The 27,633-nt window shown below is 45.3% G+C and overlaps 1 protein-coding gene across 1 annotated transcript in view; it reads left to right on the top strand.

The window, feature by feature from the left end:
- KNDC1 (kinase non-catalytic C-lobe domain containing 1) overlaps positions 1–25,694 on the top strand; it is a 65,226-nt gene extending 39,532 nt beyond the window's left edge. The window contains exons 11-30 of the mRNA XM_072130634.1: positions 24–101; positions 529–580; positions 1,360–1,510; positions 1,662–2,374; positions 2,763–2,907; positions 3,956–4,197; positions 5,389–5,774; positions 7,557–7,650; positions 8,333–8,430; positions 10,150–10,349; positions 10,925–11,038; positions 13,009–13,156; positions 15,188–15,355; positions 17,028–17,243; positions 19,681–19,763; positions 20,461–20,611; positions 21,465–21,587; positions 21,671–21,730; positions 23,314–23,471; positions 24,666–25,694. Coding sequence (XP_071986735.1) covers positions 24–101; positions 529–580; positions 1,360–1,510; positions 1,662–2,374; positions 2,763–2,907; positions 3,956–4,197; positions 5,389–5,774; positions 7,557–7,650; positions 8,333–8,430; positions 10,150–10,349; positions 10,925–11,038; positions 13,009–13,156; positions 15,188–15,355; positions 17,028–17,243; positions 19,681–19,763; positions 20,461–20,611; positions 21,465–21,587; positions 21,671–21,730; positions 23,314–23,471; positions 24,666–24,897 — 3,612 coding nt within the window. The 3' untranslated portion in view covers positions 24,898–25,694. The remainder of the gene's footprint in view (positions 1–23; positions 102–528; positions 581–1,359; positions 1,511–1,661; positions 2,375–2,762; positions 2,908–3,955; positions 4,198–5,388; positions 5,775–7,556; positions 7,651–8,332; positions 8,431–10,149; positions 10,350–10,924; positions 11,039–13,008; positions 13,157–15,187; positions 15,356–17,027; positions 17,244–19,680; positions 19,764–20,460; positions 20,612–21,464; positions 21,588–21,670; positions 21,731–23,313; positions 23,472–24,665) is intronic.
- Positions 25,695–27,633: the final 1,939 nt, after the last annotated feature.

Here is a 27,633-nt window from a genome sequence, read left to right as displayed (position 1 = left end):
TTCACTACAATTCCTGCTTTCAGGTCTGCAAGAAATACCTGGAACAGAAGAATCTAGACAGCAAAGCAATTTGGACACGTTTAATCAGCCTTATGGATCAGGTGGGCAGATGACTGTATCATGACGACAATACAGCGCCAATAGACAGAACAGCCAGATGACAGGTTAATTTATGGAGGCACAGTAGGTATCAACAGAGCCATGTACCACCTTAGTACCAGTAGTACCCCAAGGAACCCAGAGGGCCACCACTAGCATTCTCAATGGAGATTTGGTGACCCCATCCCTCCAAGAGGTGAAGTGATGTCTATGGCTCTTATAGTGTCCTGCACAGGCAGGTCCTGGTACTGGGGGGACATGGGGTGTGTACCAAATATTGTGGCCTGGGGTCGTTACCTACCCTATTCTGGCTCTAGTTCTTATGAAAACCAAGCTAACATACATTTATACGTGTCTTCATCTTTCATTGACCTCCATCTTACTGAAAAGAAAACCTATTATTTGTTTCCTTTTTTTTCTTTCAACCAGGGTGTGTACAGCTCCCCATATAATGAAGAGGATGTGCCAGAGTCTTCAGCGGGTAAGTAGAGAGTTGAAAGGGAATTTACCATCAAAATCCATCATGATAAACCAGCGGCACTTACTGATAGATCCAGGCAACGTGGCTGTGGTCATCTTCTTATATTTGTTGTCCATGACCTGCTTCCTTCAAAAATCAACTTTTACAATTATGCTAATGAGCCAGAAGGGCTCTGGGGTGTTACCACAGGCTTTACATGTCTCACCCTCCCTCCTGCTCTCTCAGGACTTACCCCTCCCTCTGCCTCATCTAATCTCACACCGAGGAAGAGGGAAACTTCTACCACAAAGTGTAACAGCCTGTGAAGCTACAGCATGGATGGGCGGTGATAAAACCCCCCAGAGCCCTTTAGGGCTTATTAGCACATTTGTAAAAAGTTGATGTTAGAAGGAAGGAGGCTTTGATAACAAATATAAGAAAATTACCACAGTAGCGGTGCCTGGATCTATGAGTAAGTGCCCCTGGTTTATCATGATGGATTTTGATGGTAGATTTCCTTTAAGGGGTTGTCAAGTATTATTTGATATTGATGGGTTATGATCAGGACTCTGATCAAAGGCTCTACCAGCCTCCGCTCCGATCAGCTGGTTGGGCTTTCATTCAGCCCATCAGAACACATTACATTTAGCTGAAAGCAGATGACTGCCGACTCCACTCCTATTCACTTCAATAAGAGACTGAGCTTGCAGTTACACTGCTTGGCCACTGTACAATGGAGTCCTCCGCTTCCATGCACTGTGGTGTTCTTTGAGATATAAAACCAATGTTTGTGCTCCTAGGATTTGTTCCAGTCACATCTCATACTAAGCTGACGGCAGTGAAAGGACCCGTACCATTGAAGGACCTCCCCACTAATCTACCTGCCGCGTTTACGTCTCCGGCCACGTATTTTAAACCTATTGTTATTATGCAGAACACAGACATCAACAGGTACAGAGCTTAAAACTTACCCTTTAATAACACAAAATGTATCGGAAATGATGAAGCCCCCAGTAATTTGTGATGGTCGCTCCATTTTAAGGAAGTTTCAAGTGCAGTGATGATAACCTCTTTAATCTAAATGTATGTAAATCTTTTCCAGTAATCAGGTACCCAGCCCATCGCCGTACCCAAAATCCCATGTGAGTCCTGAAGACCACATAGAAGAAGACATATCCGTGACGGAAATAGAGAACCACGTGGCGGGTGAGAAAACAAGTCATGGACTGAAATCCGGCAGCAAAGGCAAAGTCTCCTTTAAAACAGACTCCAATGTTTTTGACTTTCCATACGATCGGAAAGAGAAGAGCCCCTCGGCAGCCTCTTCTGTGTCCTCAAACTCCTCAACCCTGACCAGCAGCCCCATTGTAAATAATTATTTATTAAAGCAGGACCCCAAAACTGGGAATCTGACCCTTGTCCGTGTACAGCTCAGTATTCCGGAACATATTCCAAGTGTATCCCTGGAAGCTGAAACCATTAAGACCTCTGATGTGGTCCCAAATACCACCCAAGATCTGGTCAGTAATGACCAGGAGTCCTCCAGAATTACTTCAACAGCCTCACCTAAGAGTAAAGAGCTCCAAACCACTCCTCCTGATCTGGTACCTACTGCGAACGGTACACTTATCGGGGGTAATAGTCTGGTGGAACAGGACACCCCCTCCAGTAACGCCTCCCAGGAGACTTTGGTCAATGGAGAATCCCCACCTAGAAAGAACGTGAGCTCTCCTCTCCAGAAAGTGGTCAACCTTCTACAGGAGGAGTTTGCCTTTGATGGCTACTTAGAAAATGGCATTGAAGATATTGCAATGGGTAAGATGTCCCTTCTCTTCATTGGTTGAATTTGACATGCTTAGTTTTGGCATCCAATATGCTAATTAGGCTTTCCACCAGACAGATGATGGCCTAAATGTCATATTTGGGGATGAAACTGGAAGTACTGATTGCTTGGGAATGGTGGGGACTGAAATGGTGGTAAAAAAAAATTCTAAAAATTATGACTATTATATGGACTATGAATGTCCTCTTTAAATTTCCAGACATATGCTTTTGAGTGTTTTTTTTAGGATCCAAAGAGATTGATACTGTGGAATTTGGGTCAGGTCCATCAAGTTGGTCAACTATGTGACTTGTGCCGATATTGGAATATTCTCGCAATTTTAGGAATAATTCTGAAACGATTCATCTCAATTTTCTGTAGGTGAATATATTTTTGCCCTGAAAGGTCTTCAGCATACGACCTTCTGCAGCGCCATCTGTGAGAAGTTCTGTGACCTCTACTGGGATGACCTCCTCCTGGAAAACCTCTACAAGATTATCAATGGCCGATCTCCTCCTCCCATCAGGTGCAGGACATGTTACATTTTCATTCTTCGACGTAACCCTTAGTTGGGTTTTCCGGAAAACCCATAGTAATGGGCTGGAACATTCTTTAGCTGCCTCCAGCGACACAAATGGACAGTCCCTTTCATCTTTATGCTGAAAGATGGTCATCACGAAGGGGTCAAGTCTCCTTGAGTAGATGTTTACCTGATTATGTGCCAAAATTTGCAACTTTTGGAACATTTATACCATGTGGATATCTTATTCAAAAAGTCATCAGGACAACCATTTTGTGGAGGACGGTACCTTCCCACCATTGTGTTATTGTCCGTTAAAAAAGGGACCATTACATTAAGAATGTTTTTGAAGGTCATTTTTAGGCTGGGCTGTTAATCAGTACACAATGTACACAATTCAGATTTGTTTTTTTCAGAATTGGGAAATAGATGTTGCATTGGAAATAGAAGCTCATAGTTCCAGGCAGCAGCTCTTCCTCTGCACTATTGCTCTGAGACATAGACTGACTGTAGCCCCATCTCCAGGGGGCAGCTAACATTGGAGGCGGGAGGTGATGGTTCCATATCCATGCTACTGCTCCTCCTCCAATCCGCTACCTTTAAACATGGACTGACTGTAGCTCCTTCTCCAGGGTGGAGCTAACTTTGGAGGTGGCAAGTATTGGTTCCAGAACCGGGCTACTGCTCCTCCAATACGCTGCCCTGAGACATAGACGACCTTTATCCACGCCTCCAGGGAGCACCTAATATTGGAGGCAGGAGGTGATGGTTCCAGCTCTGGGCTGCTGCTCCTCCTACTAACCGCTACCCGGAGGCATATGGGTTGTAGCTCCCCCTATAGAGAACATAGAGCAATAAGTGGAGTAACATAGAGATGGGGGCAACATAGAGAGAGAAGTGGGGCCAATAGAGAAATAAGCAAGGACAACATAAAGCGAGATTGGGCGCAGACACATTAAGTTAGGAAAATGTAAAAAAAATTAAGGCTTTCATTTCTGCAAGTATCACTTCCTGTTTTTTCCATTTATATTTTTTTTTCCTTATTGACCCACAGAAAAACCGTGACGGACTCTTTTCAGAACAACAATCCTGCTCATCTATTGAAGAAGATTCAGAGAAAAACTCGAAAAAATAGAAAGCAAGGACGATCGGCAACAAATGAGCAGACCAACCTATCGGAAGGTGAAGAAGCCATGGACGGCTCTTTACATGCTGTCGAGCGGGAATCAACACCGGAGCCACAATACTCGTTGTCACCCAAGGACATAGACACTACAGTAGACAAAAAGCCACCAGGTACGATGAAAACGATCCTTGCCCTTCGTGACGCTTTTATGTGGTCAATCAGATACATAATTTAAAGAATCAGTCCTATATGGTCTGCAGTAGGTCTTTTACACCATAAGCAAGGAAAAAATGGCTGGATCTTGCGTTGCTATCTAAATTTTATGAGCAACGCCCATTCTCTGACATCACTTCCTGTTTTCAGTGATCGGCTGTAGCTGCACTTCACCCGCTTCCTGTCTGCCCGCCCTCTGCAGTCACTTTATAGTGGTAGAAGACCTCTCTGCTCAATTATGACTATATGTTTGTACATTTCAGAATAAAGTTGTTGAAATGATCTAAAAGTGCCAAAGATCCAATTCATGACTATACCCTCAACTGTCCATAGCAAACACAACCACAACCAAGATGTGTTTTAAAAGATGTAGTTCTCACCTTTACAATAAAACCATGGTCCTAGCTCCTATAGCTCACCATAACCAAAATGGGGAAGTATATAATACTGCCCCCCCCCCCTCCTTTACAGGCTCTAAAAATGATTCATCTCAGGCAAAAGTGACTCTTCTCTGCTAATTTGCATATGAATTTGGTGCCTTTTTTCTGTATTGGTAAATGGGCAAGGTTTAGGGAAATCTGGAAAAAATATTTCAACCCCATCTAAAGGGGCCAGTAGTTTGATGGGGTAAAACCTAAAGAAAGTATTAAAGCAGTGGAAGTCTCAAAATGAGTCAATTAGCATTTTTAAAGGGGTCACAGTGGGAGTCCCCCTTTTTTATATATCATTCTATATCACACATCAGTCCCATTCATTAGTAAGGTGTGATACCGGGCAGAGCAACTGCTATATGTATGTATGTATGATTAACAGTTATGATGATCGGGTTCCCACCGAAGTGTCCAATCTACACCTACAGCTAGTAGGGACTCGTTGGGAGTTGAACCAACCTAATCGGTTACTGGTGACCTCTGTAAAAGGGAATTTATTTGCTGATCTGCAATACTAGTTGCTGCCTGTGGACAGGAGTGGCGCTGTTTCAGAGGAGAATTTATTATTTTTTTTTTTTAAACTTTTTCCAAATTTTAACCTGAAATTTGCTTCTAGCATGCTTCATGTGACCGCACTGTTATTTTATGGCATTTGCTTCTTCCAGGGAAACACAGTATGACTTCTCCCACTCATGACCTTTCCTTGTTTCTGTAAAGGTCCTGAGACGCAGGTGGTGGCGGGCAGAGAGAGTCGCACTACATTTGATGAGGCAGACATGACTGATTCGCCAACACGGACCACTGATGAGGATCAGCAGCCCCCTGCCCCCGGAGCAGGGACGGGGAGCGAGGAGAACTCTCCATACAGAGCCTTCCCTGACTGTAACAACCTATGTGTCAGCCCCGACTTCAGCGAAGAAAACGACGAAGTGAAGCAACGCGAAAGCATGTCCATCTGTCCATCCGAGGTGTACAAGTGCAGCCCGGGGTGGTCCAGCGCTTTCTACGGGGCCGAGATGTTTGACCCTGACGTCCAGCACTATGTCACTATACTGGGAGGGCAAAAAGATAAATGTGCGAAGAGCATAGAGGCCAAGAGGCTGGTGAGTGTCCACCACTGCATCATCTTCTGATTGCACCAATGTCATATATATAGATATATAATATATTAGAGTTAACTCGGCTTGTGTAAACTAGGGGGCCGGCTGCAAGTGGTCCCCCATATCCGTCATCTTGGCTATTTAACCTGTAAAGGGTATTGAGCAGCGGCGTAACTTGACGTTGAAGGGCCCCAGTGCAAAGTCTGTGCCAGGGCCCCGACTCTAATGTATAGTGTATAGTACTAGTCTTCTCATATGAGAAAGTGACACCTTATGGGCCCCCAAAGCCTCTTGGGCCCGGTTGCGACCGCATCCTCTGCACTCCCTCAAGTTACGCCCCTGGTATTGGGGTATTGGTAAGAGGTTTAGAGTTGTGGCTTTTTTAGTTGTGAATTAAAGGGAACCTGTTTCCATGTTTATTTTCCCCTTTAAATTGTTCACAGTGGGTGGATTTTTGGGAAAAATGTTTATATTCTGCCTGCAAAGCAGCAGCTAGAAGTCAAGGGGGCGGAGAGATTGTTGTAGTAGTCAACTTCTGGTTGAAACTTGAAGTACCAGAGCCCCTCCCCCTACCGGATCCCTGAAAAACCCCTTTAACAAGAATCACTCTGCACACACTGACTTTACAAAAAGTACTTTTTACCATCCAACCCGTGACGGACATACAAAGCCCATGAGCTGCGCTGCAGGGTACTATAAAAGGTTTAAAACGGAAAATGTTACCAAATTCCCAATAACAATGCACAACCAGTGAGAAGAGAACTTGAACCCCATAGATGCTGCGGTAAACTGTGCCTGCAGAAGGTATGATGGCCATCTATATTAAATAACTGTCAGCTAATAGGCTGAGTGTGCATGTGTCTTCTATAGGGAGAAGGGAATAATTACTTCCAGATACGTCTGATGATAACTTGTCTCCCCTTGTTGTATGGAAAGGAATTACTGGATCTACTCTCCCCTTCCATTGGGGAATAGTCAGGATGACCCTCTTCCTCCCTCGATCCCATGAACAAAGCCAATTATGTGTAGAAGGGATTTTAATGGGGTTTCAGGTAAGAGATTTTGAGGACCTCGCAGTTAAGTGAATGTGTCCGTTTTGGCTTTGTTGCTGATCAGAGGAGTTGTAAGTAGAGATGAACGGACCAGAACTTTTGGGTATGTCTTCCTCCGTTCGACAGGTCCATCTTACCCGGTCTTGGTGTTTGATGGACTGGAGAGCAGCCAATCGGGCAGCTTTATGCCCCTAGCAACTAGTTATGGCTAGCTGTGTCTACCTGGCCAATCACAGCCGTGCCTAGTTGCTAGGGGCGTAAAGCTGAGTGCTTTGGTTGGAGAACAGGTCCAGGTTAGGCGGAGCTGGTAACCTATAGTCGGAGTCCATCCATCTCTAGTTGTAAGGGGTCAGACGGACACCAAGCTACTGCCAACCAGTACCAAATACATTATACACAGATATAATTTTTGGATGGGTCTTGTTATCTTGCGCTCTTCACATCTTCACAGGTACATTTACAAGACCCTAACAATCCCCCCCCCCCTTAATATTTCACACCTTCTCCATCATTCTCACCACATCAGGGGGTCTCCACTCAATTACAGTAATTACATTCAGATTTGGATCTTGTGGGAATTGTCCTGGAAATATCACATGGAAATGAGTCAGAAAATAATCTGATATTCTGCCACCTGGGTCTCAATGGATTTAGCTTTTGAGGTGCGCGAGATTGAAAATGTAATTTTATTATTTTATGTTGTTATTAATTTTTTTTTTTTTTTTTTCCTCAGGAACTTGAACAGCAGCTAATGATCGAAACCAAAAATTACAGGAAAACTGTGAAACTGTACCAGAATCTGATGCTGAAGGGGAAGAGGAATAAAGGTGAGCGCCGAGGTGACAAATATAGCATTGTGCCACGTATGTCATACGCAGGGTACAAAATATTTAGGGTGCAACCACACAGGGTGACTCTGCTGCTGAGTTTATCTGAATTCCCCAGCAGGTATTGGCTGAGGGGTCTGTCTTTTAGGCTACACGATTGCCGCCCTATTGGATGAAATTGTTCCTACGAGAAGGGGGTCATGTGACCTATCAAAGAAGACAGAATTGTGTCAGAAATAGATGGCTGTAATCCGATCTGTGATATCTGTTATGGTTCAAAAGATCTTTAAATGCAACACAATTTCTATAAACCATATATATATATAATATGCAAAACCTCACAAACTGTGGTCCGACATTCCAATTTGTGGAGACACAATTATATAGAGGATTCAGATCCAGTTTCTTCTATTGAAACCAGAGATCAAATTGCGAGAAAATAGGTCGCCATTCAGACTCCTTTCTATCCTCCACACATGTATATAACCTTTACTAGAGAAAAATTACCAAAACTCTTGTTCTTTTTTTGTGGTACACTCACAATTTCCTTGTTAAAGACGGCATGCAGCTCGTCGGCCAACAAACACCCGACCCTGGGTTTGGCTCCATAGCTTCACTCGGGCCTCCGGATTCCTTTTGTTGGTCGCCTTTTATACCTGTTGCACACATTTTCTTCCTGTAGGCTCTGATGTAAAGGAATTGATACCAAAGCTGAAGGGCCATTTGGAAGAGATGAAATCCAAAGTACAGTTTCTTGAACTGGCCAAAAAGTTACTACAGGTAAGACAAGTGTTATATTCTCCATCTGTCTAAACGGTCCTTATACTCCGGTTATGGAAAATACTTCCATTCTGCCTTAAATTAACAACTGTGTAGCATCTACGTTGTGTTGTCCCTCCATTATTCCCCCTGGAAGAGTCTAAATTCTTGGCCATCCCCCTTCTCATTGACCGTGTCCTACTGTGCGGGAAACACATAATGAGGAATAGCTAGTTGGCAATTTGTTCAACGTTTCCAGGAGGAATAATGGAGGGATAGTGTCACCCTAAATGGAAAATATATATATATAATTATTTTTTTTTTTTTGATATATTGGTTGATTTTTGAAAAGCAAGCATAATCATGTTAAACAAATAATAGGAAGCCGTAATAGGAAACATGTTAAGAGCTCAAGATTTTGCCCTTTAAGGAATGAAGGGCGCTCATGCCACAGCCCAGTACTGCACATTTTTATGGAATTTTTGTAGATTGCTAAAAAAAAGAGCCATTCGCGATCCAGCGGCGTGTTCTCTGCGCTGGATTCGGGTCTGGCTGGGATTCACTAAGGTAGTTCCTCCGACGTCCACCAGGTGGCGCTGCTGCGCTGAAGAGCATTGGAACGCACTGGAGTTCACCGAGCTGGGCTGAGTGAAGGTAAGTGCAAGCTCCGCAACAGATTTTTTATTTTTTTTTAATGCAGCAGTTTTTCCGAATCCGTCTGGTTTTCGTTCGGCCACGCCCCCTGATTTCCGTCGCGTGCATGCCAGCGCCGATGTGCCACAATCCGATCGCGTGTGCCAAAATTCCGGGGCAATTCAGGGGAAATCGGCGCAAATCGGAAATATTCGGGTAACACGTCGGGAAACCGCAAATTGGGCCCTTAGTAAATGACCCCCATTGTATCCAGCAGACTGGGCTTGTGTTTTGCAGGATACGTTTGAGCTTTTATTGTAACTAATTATTTGTTCTCATTGTTTACTAAATAAGATGACGTAAGGTTAAAAAAAATCATTTTTCAAGGGATTTTTCCAGGAATACTGGGGGCCGGGGTAAGCAAAAAACTATGTGTGCTCATCCTGCCTTGGCTACCGTTTCCAGCGTTATGGCAGCTGACCTTTCAACAGAACAAGTGACCTCAACAGGACCCCCTGGAGCCGCCAGGGGCTTTTGATTGGGGCCACAGTCGGTAACCGTGATTAGATAGGCTGGTTATTGAAGGAAATTTACCATCAAAATCCATCATGATAAATCAGGGACACTTACTGATAGATCCAGGCACCGTGACTGTAGTAAAATTCTTATATTTGTTATCCATGGCCTCCTTCCTCATAAAATCAACTTGTAAAATTATGCTATTGAGGCTGTTGCACTGTGCAGGAGCACTCCCACCCCCTACTGTGTGAAATTACTGCATGGAGCGGGAGTGTGAAGTGTCGAGAGTAAGACAGTGTTACAGCACGGAGGGGCCCTGGTAACACTCCCTAAAGGTTTTGACTCATTAGCATAATTTTTAAATTATTTTAGAAGGAAGGTAACCATGGATAAGAAATATAAGAAGATACCACAGTCATGGTGCTTGGATCTAAGTGCCCCTGGTTTATCATGATGGATTGTAGTGGTAGATTTCCTTTTAAAAGGGGAACATTTTATACTAAGATTAGGAATTTTTACACACATTTTATCAAAGGACACAATTATCATGTCCTCCTATTATTAACTGCATCTTCTCTGTACATGAAGGTTTCTTACGCTGAACAATGGGGTCTGGAGTCTCGGGACCTCCCTACGGTGGCCAGCATGGCCAGTCCAGCGTCTCTGAGCTCCTTGGACAACGAGGCTTTTCTGCTCTTGTATAATGAGAAGGGTCATAAGAGAGACAACACGTCAAAGAACCTGCAGGCCGGGACCCCCCTGGGGTTACTGGTTCACCTCTACTCCAGGTAGGGAGCAGCGGATAATGCGGGGATAATGATCGTGCTAGAGATACATGGATAAATATGGAGGCCGCACACTTTATATATAAGCAAAAGCCACAAAAATAATGTTTAGAATCTGTGTTTTAGTACTGAATTTGAACACAGCAAGCAGAGATCCTAGAAGTTACATTACAAGGTGATGGCTTTTAGATCTTCCTGCGTTGATGGATTAAAGTTCATGTCCTGTCTATAGGATACGGGTCAACGGATTGGTGGAGGGACAACACTAGGATCTTTCTCTTGGATGGGGCAGAAATCCTGCTCTGTTCTATGTAGTGTCTGGAATGGGAACTGCATTTCAGCTCCTGTACACTTCACATGGAGCTCAGCTGCAGTTCCTGCCTCTGACCACTACAAAGTGAATGGAGCAGGACAACTGGCTCAGTCCCCTGGGATCAGCAGGGTAGCCAACAATAAGTGAATAGTTCAACAATGTCTTAAAAGTGGAAAACCCCTTGAAGCAGGTATAGAATTATATACAAAGTGTTGACTTTTTACAAAATTTTGATATTTTTTTTTATTTATTTATTTTTTTTCAGAAATGCGGTTGTGGACGGCTACGTTCAGCAGTTCTTCTACGCCTTTCGCTACTTCTGCTCCCAGGAAGATCTGCTGCGGTTCCTTGTGGACAGGATCAACCACACGTTGCCGAGGTTTTTGTTTCCCTGTGATTTTGGATGATCAAAGTATAATGTGCTCAAGCACTTTATGATGAATGGTGTTATCTACAACAGAATATACATTACACATATGTATTTTAAATCCTCAGCTGCTGTTTACCTCTTGCCTGTAGCGTCCCCCAAAGGTGCCTGGCCGTTACTGCCCTTATTCACCAGTGCAACCTACTTAAGGAGTTTATCATACATTTTTAATATTTATACTTTGAAGCTTCAGTCTTTCTGCAGATTTCCGAATTCTCTGCACTGCCTGAAGCCCCCACTAGAGGGAGCTGAGTGTATAGGGATCTTCATAGCAGCTCAGTATCCGCTTCCACTGGAGTTCTGCAGCAGAATTACATGGCACAGGTTGTGTTAAAGGAGTGTTCAGGACACATGTTATTGATATATAACCCTATGTATCAAAATCGTGCAACCACGACAAGCTGATATTGGGAGCCTTAGACTGCTCCAGATATTTTTTGGGGGGTAGTTTTTTGGTGACTGCAGCAATTGTTACATAAAATTTGAAACTATGGGCTGCGATACTAATAGGGTCAAGTAATCCATTTTCCCTTCTTTTTCAATGGGAGTTTGGTTGTGATATAAATTTGCAGCAATTGTTACACACCCACTGATCACTAAGAGAGGTTATCAATATCTTCTCATGGAAAAAGGCATTAAACACATCCCATGCTGCTCCTTTCTCTTCTAAAGGGGAAACCCTATCAGCCCCTTGGGTAGGGTATGAAATATCCTCGAGAGTCAAGTAAAAATAAATAGAGAAGAGTCATATTTGCCTGAGATGAGTCAAGTTTAGAGGCCGCAAGGGGATGGTCAGTTTAGATGTTCCTTATAATAATAATAATAATAATAATAATTCTTTATTTATATAGCGCCTACAGATTATGCAGCGCTGCACAAAGCATGAGAAATTGATCCCTCTCCCCAATGGGGCTCACAATCTAAACAACCTACCAGTATGTTTTGGAGTGTGGGAGGAAACAGGAGTGCCTGGAGGAAACCCACACAAACACAGAGAGAACATACAAACTTTGCAGATGTTGACCTGAGTGGGACTTGAACCCATGACCCCAGCGCTACAAGGCAGAAGTGCTCCCCACTCAGCCACCGTGCTGCCCATTTCTTAGATCATACCAGGTTCTGTGATCTACAGGCAAGAATTAGATTTTTATCTACAGCTCCTATATCCAAATATGTCTTTAACTGCCTGCATCTCTAGTTCTGTAAATCACAAGCCTGCTCTGAAAGATGCGATTCTTATCTTTAATATGACACCCAAATCATGTTTCCAGGTGGTATGTAACCAACAAAAGGGGCGTCTAAAATTACTCTTCCCCCCTGCAGCCTCTATACTTGAAATTATGAATCTTTTATGTGAAATCTCACCCGTTTACCTATACAAAAAGTCCTCGAGGGTCATGTAAAAATGAGCAGAGAATAGATATATTTACTTAAGATAAGTCAAGTTTAGAGGCTGCAGGGGGAGAGACACTTTAGACGCCCCTTTTGTTGGTTGCATAGCACCTGGAAACATGATTCGGGTGTCATATTAAAGATAAGAATCACATCAGAGCAGACTTGTGGTTCTGTGATTTACAGAACTAGAGATGCAGGTAGAGATTCGTCTCTTTAACATGACACAATGTTTTAAGGTTCTATAGGCGTCTAAAATGACCCTCCCCCTGCAGCCTCTTAACTTGACCAATCTCAGGAAAATATGACTCTCTGTCCATTTTTCGTGACTCTCGAGGATATTTTGTATAGGTAAATGGGTGAGATTTCACATAAAACAGGGGACATTTCATACATACCTGAGGGCTGCTAGTTTAATGGGGTAAAATTGGGTGACACATTCCCCTTAGGTATTGCTCTGTATCTTGTTATCGTATATACAGTAATATAGCTGTTACTATTTTTTAATAGTCCATTCTATATGATTCTAGAGAGGATATGGACCTCCCTTGTATGGATGCCAAAATCTATCATCGGTCCCTGGTGCTCCTACAAGCCTGGATTGAAGAATGCTGGCACATTGACTTCTCCATGAATCCAGATCTTCTAGACAAGCTGGAGGACTTGAGTAATTCCCAGGTGATTAGCTGAGTGATTCTGTTGCATTCCAATCTGTCAGTCTAAGAATAGGTTATGTGGCTTCAAAGGGAAACTGTAAGTAGGGCCCAGGTGGAGACCCCCTCTTATATCGAGGGCCCGGGCGGAGACCCCCCTCTTATATCGAGGGCCCGGGCGGAGACCCCCCTCTTATATCGAGGGCCCGGGCGGAGACCCCCCTCTTATATATGGAGGGCCCGGGCGGAGACCCCCCTCTTATATATGGAGGGCCCGGCCGGAGACCCCCCTCTTATATATGGAGGGCCCGGGCGGAGACCCCCCTCTTATATCGAGGGCCCGGGCGGAGACCCCCCTCTTATATCGAGGGCCCGGGCGGAGACCCCCCTCTTATATATGGAGGGCCCGGGCGGAGACCCCCCTCTTATATATGGAGGGCCCGGGCGGAGACCCCCCTCTTATATATGGAGGGCCCGGCCGGAGACCCCCCTCTTATATATGGAGGGCCCGGCCGGAGACCCCCCTCTTATATATGGAGGGCCCGGCCGGAGACCCCCCTCTTATATATGGAGGGCCCGGCCGGAGACCCCCCTCTTATATATGGAGGGCCCGGCCGGAGACCCCCCTCTTATATATGGAGGGCCCGGCCGGAGACCCCCCTCTTATATATGGAGGGCCCGGCCGGAGACCCCCCTCTTATATATGGAGGGCCCGGCCGGAGACCCCCCTCTTATATATGGAGGGCCCGGCCGGAGACCCCCCTCTTATATATGGAGGGCCCGGCCGGAGACCCCCCTCTTATATATGGAGGGCCCGGCCGGAGACCCCCCTCTTATATATGGAGGGCCCGGCCGGAGACCCCCCTCTTATATATGGAGGGCCCGGCCGGAGACCCCCCTCTTATATATGGAGGGCCCGGCCGGAGACCCCCCTCTTATATATGGAGGGCCCGGCCGGAGACCCCCCTCTTATATATGGAGGGCCCGGCCGGAGACCCCCCTCTTATATATGGAGGGCCCGGCCGGAGACCCCCCTCTTATATATGGAGGGCCCGGCCGGAGACCCCCCTCTTATATATGGAGGGCCCGGCCGGAGACCCCCCTCTTATATATGGAGGGCCCGGCCGGAGACCCCCCTCTTATATATGGAGGGCCCGGCCGGAGACCCCCCTCTTATATATGGAGGGCCCGGCCGGAGACCCCCCTCTTATATATGGAGGGCCCGGCCGGAGACCCCCCTCTTATATATGGAGGGCCCGGCCGGAGACCCCCCTCTTATATATGGAGGGCCCGGCCGGAGACCCCCCTCTTATATATGGAGGGCCCGGCCGGAGACCCCCCTCTTATATATGGAGGGCCCGGCCGGAGACCCCCCTCTTATATATGGAGGGCCCGGCCGGAGACCCCCCTCTTATATATGGAGGGCCCGGCCGGAGACCCCCCTCTTATATATGGAGGGCCCGGCCGGAGACCCCCCTCTTATATATGGAGGGCCCGGCCGGAGACCCCCCTCTTATATATGGAGGGCCCGGCCGGAGACCCCCCTCTTATATATGGAGGGCCCGGCCGGAGACCCCCCTCTTATATATGGAGGGCCCGGCCGGAGACCCCCCTCTTATATATGGAGGGCCCGGCCGGAGACCCCCCTCTTATATATGGAGGGCCCGGCCGGAGACCCCCCTCTTATATATGGAGGGCCCGGCCGGAGACCCCCCTCTTATATATGGAGGGCCCGGCCGGAGACCCCCCTCTTATATATGGAGGGCCCGGCCGGAGACCCCCCTCTTATATATGGAGGGCCCGGCCGGAGACCCCCCTCTTATATATGGAGGGCCCGGCCGGAGACCCCCCTCTTATATCGGGTGCCTGGGCGAGGAGGCTCCTATCAGTTATCAGAAGTCTCCAGAGACCCCTCTTAGAATGATCTTAGACGTTTAAGCACTTTTGCCAAAATACTGTCATTCTAATCCACGTAACGGATTCAGCTTAAAATTGAGTTCCTTTTAATGTGTGTGTTTCCACAAAGGGTTAAGCATGTCCATATCAAACATTTCAGATTCTTCCCAAGGACGAGCGGGGTGAGTACCTGGTGTCGCTGCTGCAGGAGCTCTCCTGTAAGAATTACACCATCTCCTCCCCCACCCTGACCTCCGAAAAGAGGGACGACACCAAATCCCTGCACTCCCTATGCACAAAGTTCTCCGAGGACAATGTCTCTAGAAAGGTTTGTATTGTTTCCACTTCTCCATCGGATATCTGTACATTGTGTCTCTCCCTGCAGTTCCTGCAGATGGAAACTTTCTAGGTGGGTTTTGGGTAATGGACCTTGTACAGATAGTTATTAGGTCCTGATAGTAAAGATACATTGTGTTACTTCTGATTCATGTAATATAGATCATCCAGTTCTTGAGATCATCGGGGGCCCAGTGGTCCGGGTCCTTAGAGTACACAGAAGACATTGGGGCAGATTTATCAATCAGTCTGAAAGTCAGAATATTTCCAGTTGCCCATGGCAACCAATCACAGCTCAGCTTTCATTTTACCAGTGCTCATGAATATTTTAAAGGGGAGCTGTGATTGGTTTCCATGGGCAACTAGAAATATTCTGACTATCAGACTGCTTGATAAATCTGCCCCATTAAGTGTGTTGAAGTGCGTCCTCCTCCAACCTGTCAGATGAGGGCAGAATGGAGAAGGATCTGCAGGGAGACAGCGTGCAGAAGTCTATGCACCCTCTGCACAGTATCATATATAATAGGCGGTTTGGGCTGTAGCCCGGGGCCCAAGCCTTCAAGGGGGCCCATATCCACCCAAACTACTCACCAAATTTTCTATTCACTTATGAAATCCTTGTACATCTGTTCCTGCTCTCAATACACATGTACACAAGAGCCTTTTCAGGACCTTTGAAGGTCCTTCAAAGATCCTGAAACCGCAGATAGAAAGTAGCAGGAGGGACAGATCCTCCATTCCCCAGGAAGCTGATTCTAGTACCAGATGTAGGAAGTAATTCCAGACTTGTAGGGGCCATAATATTCATACAGCCCAGGGCCCATGGCAGTCGTAATCCGCCCCTGCAACAAAAAGCATGTTGGGCTGGAATTACAATGATAAAATATATACAGTTCCGACTTACATACAAATTCAACTTAAGAACAAACCTACAGAACCTATCCTGTACGTAACCCGGGGACTGCCTGTATATTCTGTTCTATAGCACCTAAAAATATGATTCTTGTGTCATATTAAAGATGAGAATCACATCAGGCTTATGGTTCTATGAGCTACAGAGCCAGAGATACAGGCAGCTAAGGGCAAAGTTTATAATGCAAGCTGCAGATAAAGATCCTGTTCCTGCCTGGATATTGAGAAGAGTCATATTTGACTGACTTGGTAAATGGAAGAGATTTCACATAAAAGTGGGAATTTTAGAAAGGGCATATACCCAACCTGGGGGGACTTTTAGTTAAGTGGGGAAAAGCTGTTGACAGGTTTCCTTTAAAGTCTCGTATGTCATGGAGGGGTTAAGAGGGCTTCCCCAAAGGTTGATCTGGTGTCATAGGCTCTGCCCAGGGGTCTGTATTTTACTGGTATTTTTCATAATAATAATTCCTTTATTTAAATAGCGCACACATATTCCGCTGCGCTGCACAGACCTACCAGTATGTTTTGGAGTGTAGGAGGAAACTGGAGGACCCAGAGGAAACCCACACAAAAACAGAGAGGGCATACAAACTCTTTGCAGATGTTGACTCTGGAACTTGAACCCAAGTCCTCAGTGCTGCAAGGCTATAGTGCTAACCACTGAGCCACTAATCTGGTTTGATGCTACACATTATATGAAAGGTTGGAATAACTGGATGTGAATGCAGTTCTATGATGTCTGTGTTTTCCAGAGCTTTAACTGGAGACTGTCTAAGGGCAATGGGCTCCACATACCTCATCACCGGGATAAGCAGTACACAATATCTGCAGCTTTGCCTCGGCCGTGTTACCCCGGACTGGTAGACGACCTGTCCTCCTACTATATCAAGGGGGAGGAGAGCGGAACATATTCTCTACACGAATACAGTGTTCAACAAATCGCAACTCAGCTGACATTACTCCAAGAGGTTAGTATATACGTATAATTATAACTTCCATTGAAGGGGCCCTACATATAAGATGAAGGTGGGAACCAGAAAACCATTAGATGTGTATAAGAGTCTCCCCGGATGGTAAATGGTTAATAATGTACAAAATTTTCATTAAAGTAATCTCAAGTACAGAAGAGACCTTGCAGTTGTACCAGTGGCCCCTAGAGGCCGCCAGTGTTCTACCTTGACGGGTCTGGATGTAGAATAGCGCCATTGATTTCTCCTGCTTATATGGTGTGGATGTGTACCCGGAGAGTAGTCGATGGGCTGATACCAGCCTGGTACTTATATTAGGTAGCCATGCTCCTAGCAATGCCTGAATACATGACAGCAGATGTTTCATTAGACTCAACAAATGAGCTCATGACTATGTTCTCTCTTTTATGGATATGCATCACTACAGATGTGCAGTGGGTATGATGGTTGGTGCTTGTATCCACTAGTTTTTGTGTAAGGGGAGGACTTTCTCCCCTCAGTTGGCATAGCTGGCGCTATAGATGGCACATGCATGTATTTCACTCCAGACATGCTAGTGACAGCTGTGGCTCTGGGCAGTGAACTGGCAGCAGCTATGGCACAGGTCTGTGGACTATCAGGGGGCAGCTGTGGCACTGGACTGTGGTCTGACTAGGGGCGGCTATGCCATTGGTTATAGTTGTGGCCTGACTAGGGGCGGCTATGCCATTGGTTATAGTTGTGGCCTGACTAGGGGCGGCTATGCCATTGGTTATAGTTGTGGCCTGACTAGGGGCGGCTATGCCATCGGTTATAGTTGTGGCCTGACTAGGGGCGGCTATGCCATCGGTTATAGTTGTGGCCTGACTAGGGGCGGCTATGCCATTGGTTATAGTTGTGGCCTGACTAGGGGCGGCTATGCCATCGGTTATAGTTGTGTCCTGACTAGGGGCGGCTATGACATCGGTTATAGTTGTGGCCTTACTAGGGGCGGCTATGCCATGGGTTATAGTTGTGGCCTGACTAGGGGTGGCTATGACATCGGTTATAGTTGTGGCCTGACTAGGGGCGGCTATGACATCGGTTATAGTTGTGGCCTTACTAGGGGCGGCTATGCCATGGGTTATAGTTGTGGTCTGACTAGGGGCGGCTATGACATCGGTTATAGTTGTGGCCTGACTAGGGGCGGCTATGACATCGGTTATAGTTGTGGCCTGACTAGGGGCGGCTATGACATCGGTTATAGTTGTGGACTGACTAGGGGCGGCTATGGCATCGGTTATAGTTGTGGACTGACTAGGGGCGGCTATGACATCGGTTATAGTTGTGGCCTGACTAGGGGTGGCTATGGCACTGGTTATAGTTGTGGCCTGACTAGGGGCGGCTATGACATCGGTTATAGTTGTGGACTGACTAGGGGCGGCTATGACATCGGTTATAGTTGTGGCCTGACTAGGGGTGGCTATGGCACTGGTTATAGTTGTGGCCTGACTAGGGGTCAGCTATGACATCGCTTATAGTTGTGGCCTGACTAGGGGCGGCTATGACATCGGTTATAGTTGTGGCCTGACTAGGGGTGGCTATGACATCGGTTATAGTTGTGGCCTGACTAGGGGCGGCTATGACATCGGTTATAGTTGTGGCCTGACTAGGGGCGGCTATGACATCGGTTATAGCTGTGGCCTGACTAGGGGCGGCTATGACATCGGTTATAGTTGTGGCCTGACTAGGGGCGGCTATGACATCGGTTATAGTTGTGGCCTGACTAGGGGTGGCTATGGCACTGGTTATAGTTGTGGCCTGACTAGGGGTCAGCTATGACATCGCTTATAGTTGTGGCCTGACTAGGGGCGGCTATGACATCGGTTATAGCTGTGGCCTGACTAGGGGCGGCTATGACATCGGTTATAGTTGTGGCCTGACTAGGGGTGGCTATGATATCGGTTATAGTTGTGGCCTGACTAGGGGCGGCTATGGCACTGGTTATAGTTGTGGCCTGACTAGGGGCGGCTATGATATCGGTTATAGTTGTGGCCTGACTAGGGGCGGCTATGGCACTGGTTATAGTTGTGGCCTGACTAGGGGTGGCTATGGCACTGGTTATAGTTGTGGCCTGACTAGGGGTGGCTATGGCACTGGTTATAGTTGTGGCCTGACTAGGGGCGGCTATGGCACCGGTTATAGTTGCAGACTGGTACAAAGGGTAATACGTCTCATGTATTTTAGGCTATTTATTCTGGTTTCTGTGGCTTTTTTTGCTAGAATGTTAAGCTGTTAGTAATTGAATATGGTAATGATGACCTTTATACCACTTCTTCCATTTGCAGGTTATTAAATCTAATCATGGAAACTACTCATTGAAACTAAAAAGTTCTCACACCCCTCTCCGCTTCCATATATTTTGGTATCATTATTTGTGGCGCCTCTAATGATCACTTATTACGTTTCTATCTACCAGGAGATGTTTCAGAAGTGCCATCCTGTCAACTTCCTCAACTCGCGGGCGCTAGGAGTTAAAGACAAATCCAGCAACGTACCAAAGTGAGTCTGAGAATGGGGAACCAAGGTCAAGTGTATTGTGAGCCCTAAGCGGGGGAGGTGTAAATTCCGATTTGGCCAAATCAGCTATGTGAGTCGGGTGCAGGTGTCCTTTATCTAGTCTCCAGCTATGAGCCGGTGGGGGCCGCGCTCTGAAGGACAAGGTGACCCCATGTTATGGAGATTGTGGCTAAAGATGTCTCCATCCTGCGTGTCATATTCTGTAATTGCATCTACTAGCACAGATAGACATATAATGGACAGATTATGGAACCCCATACACCACATAGCAGTGATCTGTATTCTCTCCTGTCATGTCTATTGTCAACATTCCCTTTAATTTACTGCCACGTATTTGTGAGCGGGTAACCATTCCTTTGTAAATATTGTTAGTAGCAGCGGGACTGTGCAAAATGCATTTCTGTGATAGAGGTGTCTCTTCTCTAAATGGCCTGGAGTCCTCACACTTCTGTTCTCTGTGTTCTCTGCATAAACTGTTCCACAGCCCCTTCTCTGTGCTTGCGATGACCAGAAACCCACAACTGCTTTTAGTCAGAGAAGGAGGTAGCGGTTATAGAGCAGATTAATGCAGAGCGCTAAGAGCACAGCAGTGTGAGGACTTGCCTCAGTTGAACAACCTCCAATCCTGGAATAAAGGTTTTTCACGCATTTTGTAATGTAAATGTTGTGTTATATACAGAACTTTCTCCATGGAGCCCCTTCCTGTAGAAGTTGTCAGTCTCTTCTCCCCGAGCTGCATTCAGGACAAATATCTACTACAGATGTTACGATTTGCGGACAATGTCAGTACATGGGTGGCAGCGGAGATTGTCACATGTCACACTACAAAGGTCAGTCTATCTGTAATTGTAAGCATTGTCTCAAAACTACATTGTCTCACTGAGAACCCTCTACTAATGTTTTCTGTTACTTTTAAAACTGTTCTATAACATGGTTTTGTGATATACTTATACACACACTTACACACACATATACATATACACACACATATACATACACATACAGGTTACACTTTACTTCCTTTTTTCTTTAGCTGCATCTTGCTCTGTTCTGTTTTCTACTCTTTCTATGTTGAACTTTCTACTTCTAACTCATCCTCCAATTCTGCCTTGTGACCCCAAAACCCCCCTTAAGCACCCCCACCCTTCCTTGCTCCCATTTTCCCTCCATAGCACTTGCCTTCACCTCTGCCACACCATTGTGTGTAAGGGTAATCTATAAAAGGACTGAGTAAACAACACATATTAAAGGGGTAGTGCGGGCTAAGAAGTTTTACATATCTGATTTTTTTTTTTTTTCACACAATCCCATTTGCCCTCTCTATCGCTCTCCTTGCCTCCCCCTACCATTCCACCTCCTCGCTCCACCTCCTTCCACCTTCCACCTCCTTCCTACCCTCCTCGCTCGCCCGTGGCGCTCCTTCCTACCCTCCTCGCTCGCCCGTGGCGCTCCTTCCTGCCCTCCCCGCTCGCCCGTGGCGCTCCTCCTGCATGACTGGCTGCTTCAGTCATCTTGAGCGCAGCAGGGGTACAACGGACCCCCATTCTCGAGATCCATGGTGATCAATGAGACCCCCACCGATCAGAATGTTAGGCCCTGTACGGTGGATGACTGGAGAACCCCTTTAACCCAATTTATTTTCTAGGGTCATATTTATTATATTCATTCTATTCTTTTTCTTAGTTACAGAGCAGCATCCTGACAAAATTTCTTCTTGTAGCCAAATTATGCTACGAACAAAGAGACTTTGCAACCGCTGTTCAGATACTGGGGGGTCTGGAAAACCTCATAGTTCGGCAATTGCCGGTAAGTTTTATTTTTATTCTTTGGGATTTATATTTTTTTAATATATTAATAAAATGCATAATGTTTTTGCTTTTTTTTTTAAGGCTTGGAAAAATTTACCTACAAAAGTATCCGAAATTCTGGAAGAACTCAAAGCTGTGGAGGTATTAATATTGGTGCAGGGTAGAGATGTTACATTTAAAGGGGTATTCCCACGAAGACCAGTTTGTTAGATGTACTCGGGATAACAAAATAACATATTGTCTAATTCACTGTTATTAACAAAAATACAGCAGTTCACAGATATAAGTCCACCCTGTCTCTATCAGTCCTGGTGTACACAATTTCAGGTGCCCCTAGACATGACTCTTCTGACTTAAGGTTCGGGCCGCCATCTTGGCTTTCTGTGTGACGCCGTGCTGCTGAGATTTCTGTGTCTCTCTGCTCTGATCTTGTAGCTCCGCCCTCTGCACAGAGCTCAGAGACACTCCCTGATCACTTCCTGCCAGGAGATTGTGTGCAGAGAGAGAGGTTGCAAACTACAAGGAGATAAGTGTTCAGGGGGAAGGGGGAGGCAGGCACATATCTGTGAGATGTAGCAGGGCCCACAGTGTAACAGTGTTGTTGTCTGTCAGCCTCTGTGTAATCTCATGCATCTCTGATCTGTCTCATCTCCCTCCCTCTCTCTCTCTCTCTCTCTCTCTCTCTCTGTGTCAGTGTGTTAGTACAATGTCAGAAGACAGATGAAAGTGTATTTACACCTGTACCCTCCTGTACCTTAGTAATCTAACCACATTGTCACCCCACAGAACTAGATGGATAATAATGTGTCTGCTTAGAGAGTCCCCGCCCACACCCTTGGATTTTACACTGAGCAGCCTAGGGAGTGATAGGAGGTAAAACTGCAATAAAACTGAGTAAAATTGTAAAGTAAGGGATTAAAATTATCTTTATTGTGTTAATATCACTAGGGGATTGAAATATGAGAATTTTCATTTGTGGGAAAACCCCATTAATGGACATTTTGAAGCAATCTTTGCTTTTTTTATTACAATGGGAAACCATCAGATGTTTAAGGGAACCAAATTGTTTGTGTGAGGTGTGAACAGCACCATACACTGTTGCCCTTGCCTTTGTATCTGCTCTTTCTTTCTCCTCTCCATAGACTTCTACATAATATGATACATTTAAGTGTACAGGGGCGTAACTAGGAGAGGCAGGGCTCCATAGCAAACTTCTGAATACACACACATACAGTATATACACACACGGCACATACACCGCACATATATATTATATATAATGGTGCACATCCTCCTTCAGTGTCAAGTTAGATGCCGGGGCCCCCTGACACTGCGTGCCCCATAGCAGCTGCTATGGCTTCTACCACTGTTGTTATGCCCATGTAAATATCTAGTCTGGGATTCTCTAGTAAGGCAGGAGGGAGGGGAAAAGAGCCACATAAGCGGAGAAAGAAGCATTTTCCTCTTTATAAAGCTCCTGATATTCACATGATTTATACAAAGTTTGGCCAAAAGTTTATGACCCTTCAAGCCAATTCAAATCCTAAAATAATGTATTAATCCAACACTTCCAACTTTGAATGTTTTGGTAAAAGTTACTTTTCTGTAAAATGAAAGGCCTTGAGATAAGTCCGTATAGCAGTTTACATTTTGTCACTGTCTCATCTTCTGTGACACAATCTAATAAATGAGAGGTTCCGTTTCCAAAACTTCCTTCTCCCCAGGTGTTCCTGAAGAGCGACAGCTTGTGTCTGATGAAAGGAGACAGATTCAGAACGTTACCCACAATTCCATCTGCGTACCTGTTAGCCATGCACATCCAACAGCTGGAGACTGGGGGCTTTACCATGGCCAACGGAGCCTTTAAGTGGAATAAGCTGAGGTGAGTGTTACAAGGATGAGATGACACGGATCCGACATATCCGTAAACGTTAAAGGGATGGTAAGTCTTGTTAGTATCGTGTTTGCTGACACCTAGTGGTCATCATTTTACAGTCGCTTTACAGCTGCTGTAAAGTGGGCAATACACTTCCGGCACGTGTATGGCAGTAAGAATCTTGTCTGTGCCAGGAATACAGCAAGACCCTCCTCGGGGAGCGCTATGCAGACTATTGCTACAGTATAGCAGACAAGTGTTCATTACCACCAACTATTATCGAATGCTGATCACCAACGTGGTCACATGATCTGTACCGAAAATGGCGCCGTCTATATTTTTTCAAGTGCTGCTCAGCAAGTGCCTTAGTTCCAAAATGCCTCCCAAACCAATGTTGGTGCCTTAAAGAGGCCTTTAATAGGAGCACAATTCAGAAGTAATTATATTTTCATAAATATGGAAATCATTACGCAAGTGCTTTGGAGGCGGGCCTAAGGTGGGAGATTTAAAGGAATGGGGATGACAAGGTGATCATTGAGGGTCCAACTGTTGAGACCCCCAGTGACTCGGAGAATGTGGGTTCTGTTCTCACTATTGGGTGGAGCGGCCGGAGATTGCTGAGCACAGTGTTGGGGTATCTCCTGTATTCCCATTCACTGTACCCTGCAATTCTAGATGCTCCCATAGTAACCAATGGCCTGCTGCTTCACCTATTAGTGAAAACAGGACCGTTTGCTGGAGGTCCCGCTGGTACAACCCCTTCAAAGGAAAACTACTATGAAAATCCATCATGATAAACCAGCGACACTTACTTATAGATCCAGGCAACATGACTGCAGTAATCGTCTTATATTTGTTAGCCATGGTTTCCTTTCTTCCAACTATTACATTTATGCTAATGACTCTGAAGGGCACTTGGGTTCAATAGCAGAGCCCATCTGGGCTGCTGCTTCACAGGCTGTTACACTGTCTCCCCCAAACATCCTGTGAAGCTGCAGTACAGAGGAGCTCTGGTAATGCCCCTAGGAGTTCTTCAGGCAACACCACCCCAAAGAACGTCTGGGTCATTAGCATAATTATAAAAGTTGATTTTAGAAGGGAGGAAGGCATGGATAACAAATATAAGAAGATCACCACTTAATTATGACTTTCAACCACAAGTATCTTCAAGAAACGTCTTTGTGTCTTTCCTTCCCACAGGAATATTGCAAAGGTGGTGAGCCAGGTTCACGCGTTTCAAGAAATCCCATACTCCTTCACCCCAGATGCAGAGCTGCAGTTTTACCTCCGCCAGCGCATATCACATTTCGGTGATGCGGACATCTCCGTCCTGGCTGCCGATAACAACGCCAACTTTCACCACGTCAACTCGGAGAAGCATTCCCGAAAGATCCAGGATACTCTGCGCAGGATGAAGGCCACCTTCCAGTGAGAGCCATAGACGTTACCAAACCTGCGCATGTGTATCCCAAAGAACCAAAGAGTAGATGAAGAACTGACCCACTGGACCGGCACAATGGTGGCAATTTTTCTTTATTTAGATTGAGTTGGCAGCCGTAGCAATTAGGGAAAAGGGGTGTGTGGGGGGGTTACAGCACAAAATTTTGCCAAGGGCTTGTCTAAGTAAATAATGTAGGTTCCCTGTTGTGTACTGGAATCAATTTTGATGCGTTCCTGTTCCTGCACGTCTGTCCAAGGAGATCTGCACTCATTTATGTTTTTTAGGGTTTTTTTTGTATATAGTAACTGATCTGTGTGTATTCCGTCCTATTTTGGCTTCTGTTTGGAATATAAGGTAAATGACGACATGTAGCACTACAAGTAACCTGTGACCTTAGGCTTTAGAAGATTGTAAACCTCTCAAATCGTACAACACTAGGTTTCCCATGACAAGCGGCCACTACCTTTTTTTATTTTATTAAAGGAAATCTACTATCAGAATCCATCATGATAAACCAGGGACATTACTCATAGATCCAGGCACCGTGACTGTGGTGATCTCCTTATATTTGTTATCCATGGCCTCCTGCCTTCTAAAATCCACTTTTAAAATTCTGTTAATGAGCCAGACCTCTCTAGCTTCACAGGACGTTACACTGTGCAGAGCACAGGAAGTGCTTAGGGAGCAGGCGGAGGGTGTAACAGCCTGTGGAGTCCATCAGACTCATCTGCATTATTTTAAAAGTTGATGTTAGTAGGGAAAAGGCCATGGATAACAAATATAAGAAGATTACCACAGTCGCGGTACCTGGATCTAAGAGTAAGTGTCCCTGGTTTATCAGGGTGGATTTTGATGGTAGATTTCCTTCAAGCATACTTCCAGTATCCTAAGCACTTATAACCTAGACCATAGAACATAGTATGTGCCAAAATGATTCACTAAGTGGAGACTTGAATTACTGGAGCCCTTTACTTCCTCCCTGCTTATTGATAGATAGATAAATAGATAGATAGATTTTATATAAATTAAAAATCTTATTACAAAATGAATTGAAAGAATGTGTCTGTGTGTGTGTATATTAGGAACTCGCTAGCTATTAGATATAGTCCTGTGATCACAGCAGCCTCTGCAATGTTTCAAGTATCTACATTATAATAATGCAAATTATTAGAAAAAGCGACCTGGCTGTAGCTTTTGTGTATCTATGACATGACTGACAGTGTAAGGACTAGATAAAGACGTTAGAAGACGATGTAAGGTTTGGATTCCGTACTTGATATTCTATATTACATCACAGTCCGGGCTGTGGCGGTCGTTACTCTTCATCTTTAGGATGACTCGGTCTGTCTATGCAAACTCAAGGCTGATCTCTAGGTGTAGTTTAGGTTTTGTATGATTGGTTAGGTAGTTTTGAACATTAAGGGGATGACCACTATGTTTTACATGAGGTTTAGGACTACGGTACCTTAAGATCCAACCCCCATCCATGTGAAATTTAATGCTAATTGCATTGGATCAAGTTTCAAATACAAGATTATAGGGAGTCACATTCTTCAGCTTTTTCGACAGGACAAGAGCTTTAGTTGCTTCACAGAACAGCGCTGTATATTGTACAGTGGCCGTCTTTGGTATTGCAGCTCAGCCTAAGTTACTTGTATAGGACTGAGCGTTGAACAGGACCAGTGACCAATGGATGTGACGTTACTGGATCAAACAGCTGATGAGCCGGAGTGATTGATGGGTTGGGGGGTCTGACATCAGATATTAATCAGGTGAAAAATTGGTGACGCCACCAGCATTGACATCAACATAACTGTCTGTATACATGGCTTCTGGACAAATATTGAATGTTAATTTAGCACTAAGCACCCCCTTACACATGCATCCTTGGCTTAGCTGAGCATACACATGTTCTGAATAGGGACAGGGGAATAACCTGCTGCCAGATTCCTCTGTCGGGAGATTATCTTCACTTTTTAAGCCCATGAATTAATTGTCTTGATAAGAATCACATTTACACATGGTACAATAAAGGGGTGCGGATTAGTAGGTGCCAAAAATTAAGTAACCAATTTTGTGGCCAGTTAATAGGAGGTGCACTAGACAGCCTAATATTACACCAGATTTATCATCGGACCCTATGATAAGAAGACAAGTCCAGCTAATTTTACTCTAGTTTTAGAAACATTTGATAAATCTGAGCCCGCACTTTAATGCAGAGTGTGTAGTCATATGTGTGAGTCCCCTATGCAATGGTCTCTAGGGTGTGTATATTAATATGGCAAAGTCTATTGTGGACCTAGAGGACCTTTCCCCATCTCCACCAACTCCTTGCACAAAGTAAAATCTAGGCATTTGCCAATCCTGGTGCAGTTGGAATTTTTTCAATGGCCCCCACCATTCCCGAGAAATCGATCCAGTAACTTCTGGCCACAAATATACTGATTAGTCTGTACTGACAAGTGGGCGGTCCTAGGATGAGAAACACCTACCAGCGTATTGGGCGCCAAAAAGTAACCTAAATGATTTGCTCCTAAATGGTGGGGGATAGAGAATAAAATTCCAACAATCCCGGGACCCTAAGAGAGACACATATTAAATTATGCCAAGTGATAGAATTGGGGAGAGGTCCTCAGTAAAAGTTATGCAAATCGTTATGCAAATTGTAGCAACATGTGGGGTTATTATTGATTAATATTTATGCCGAAATAAAGGACCCGCACTCTC

Source organism: Engystomops pustulosus, chromosome 11 (assembly GCF_040894005.1).
Source record: "Engystomops pustulosus chromosome 11, aEngPut4.maternal, whole genome shotgun sequence".
NCBI lineage: Eukaryota > Metazoa > Chordata > Amphibia > Anura > Leptodactylidae > Engystomops > Engystomops pustulosus.
Note: the sequence above shows the minus strand (reverse complement) of the source record. Positions and strands in the feature narration are given on the sequence as shown.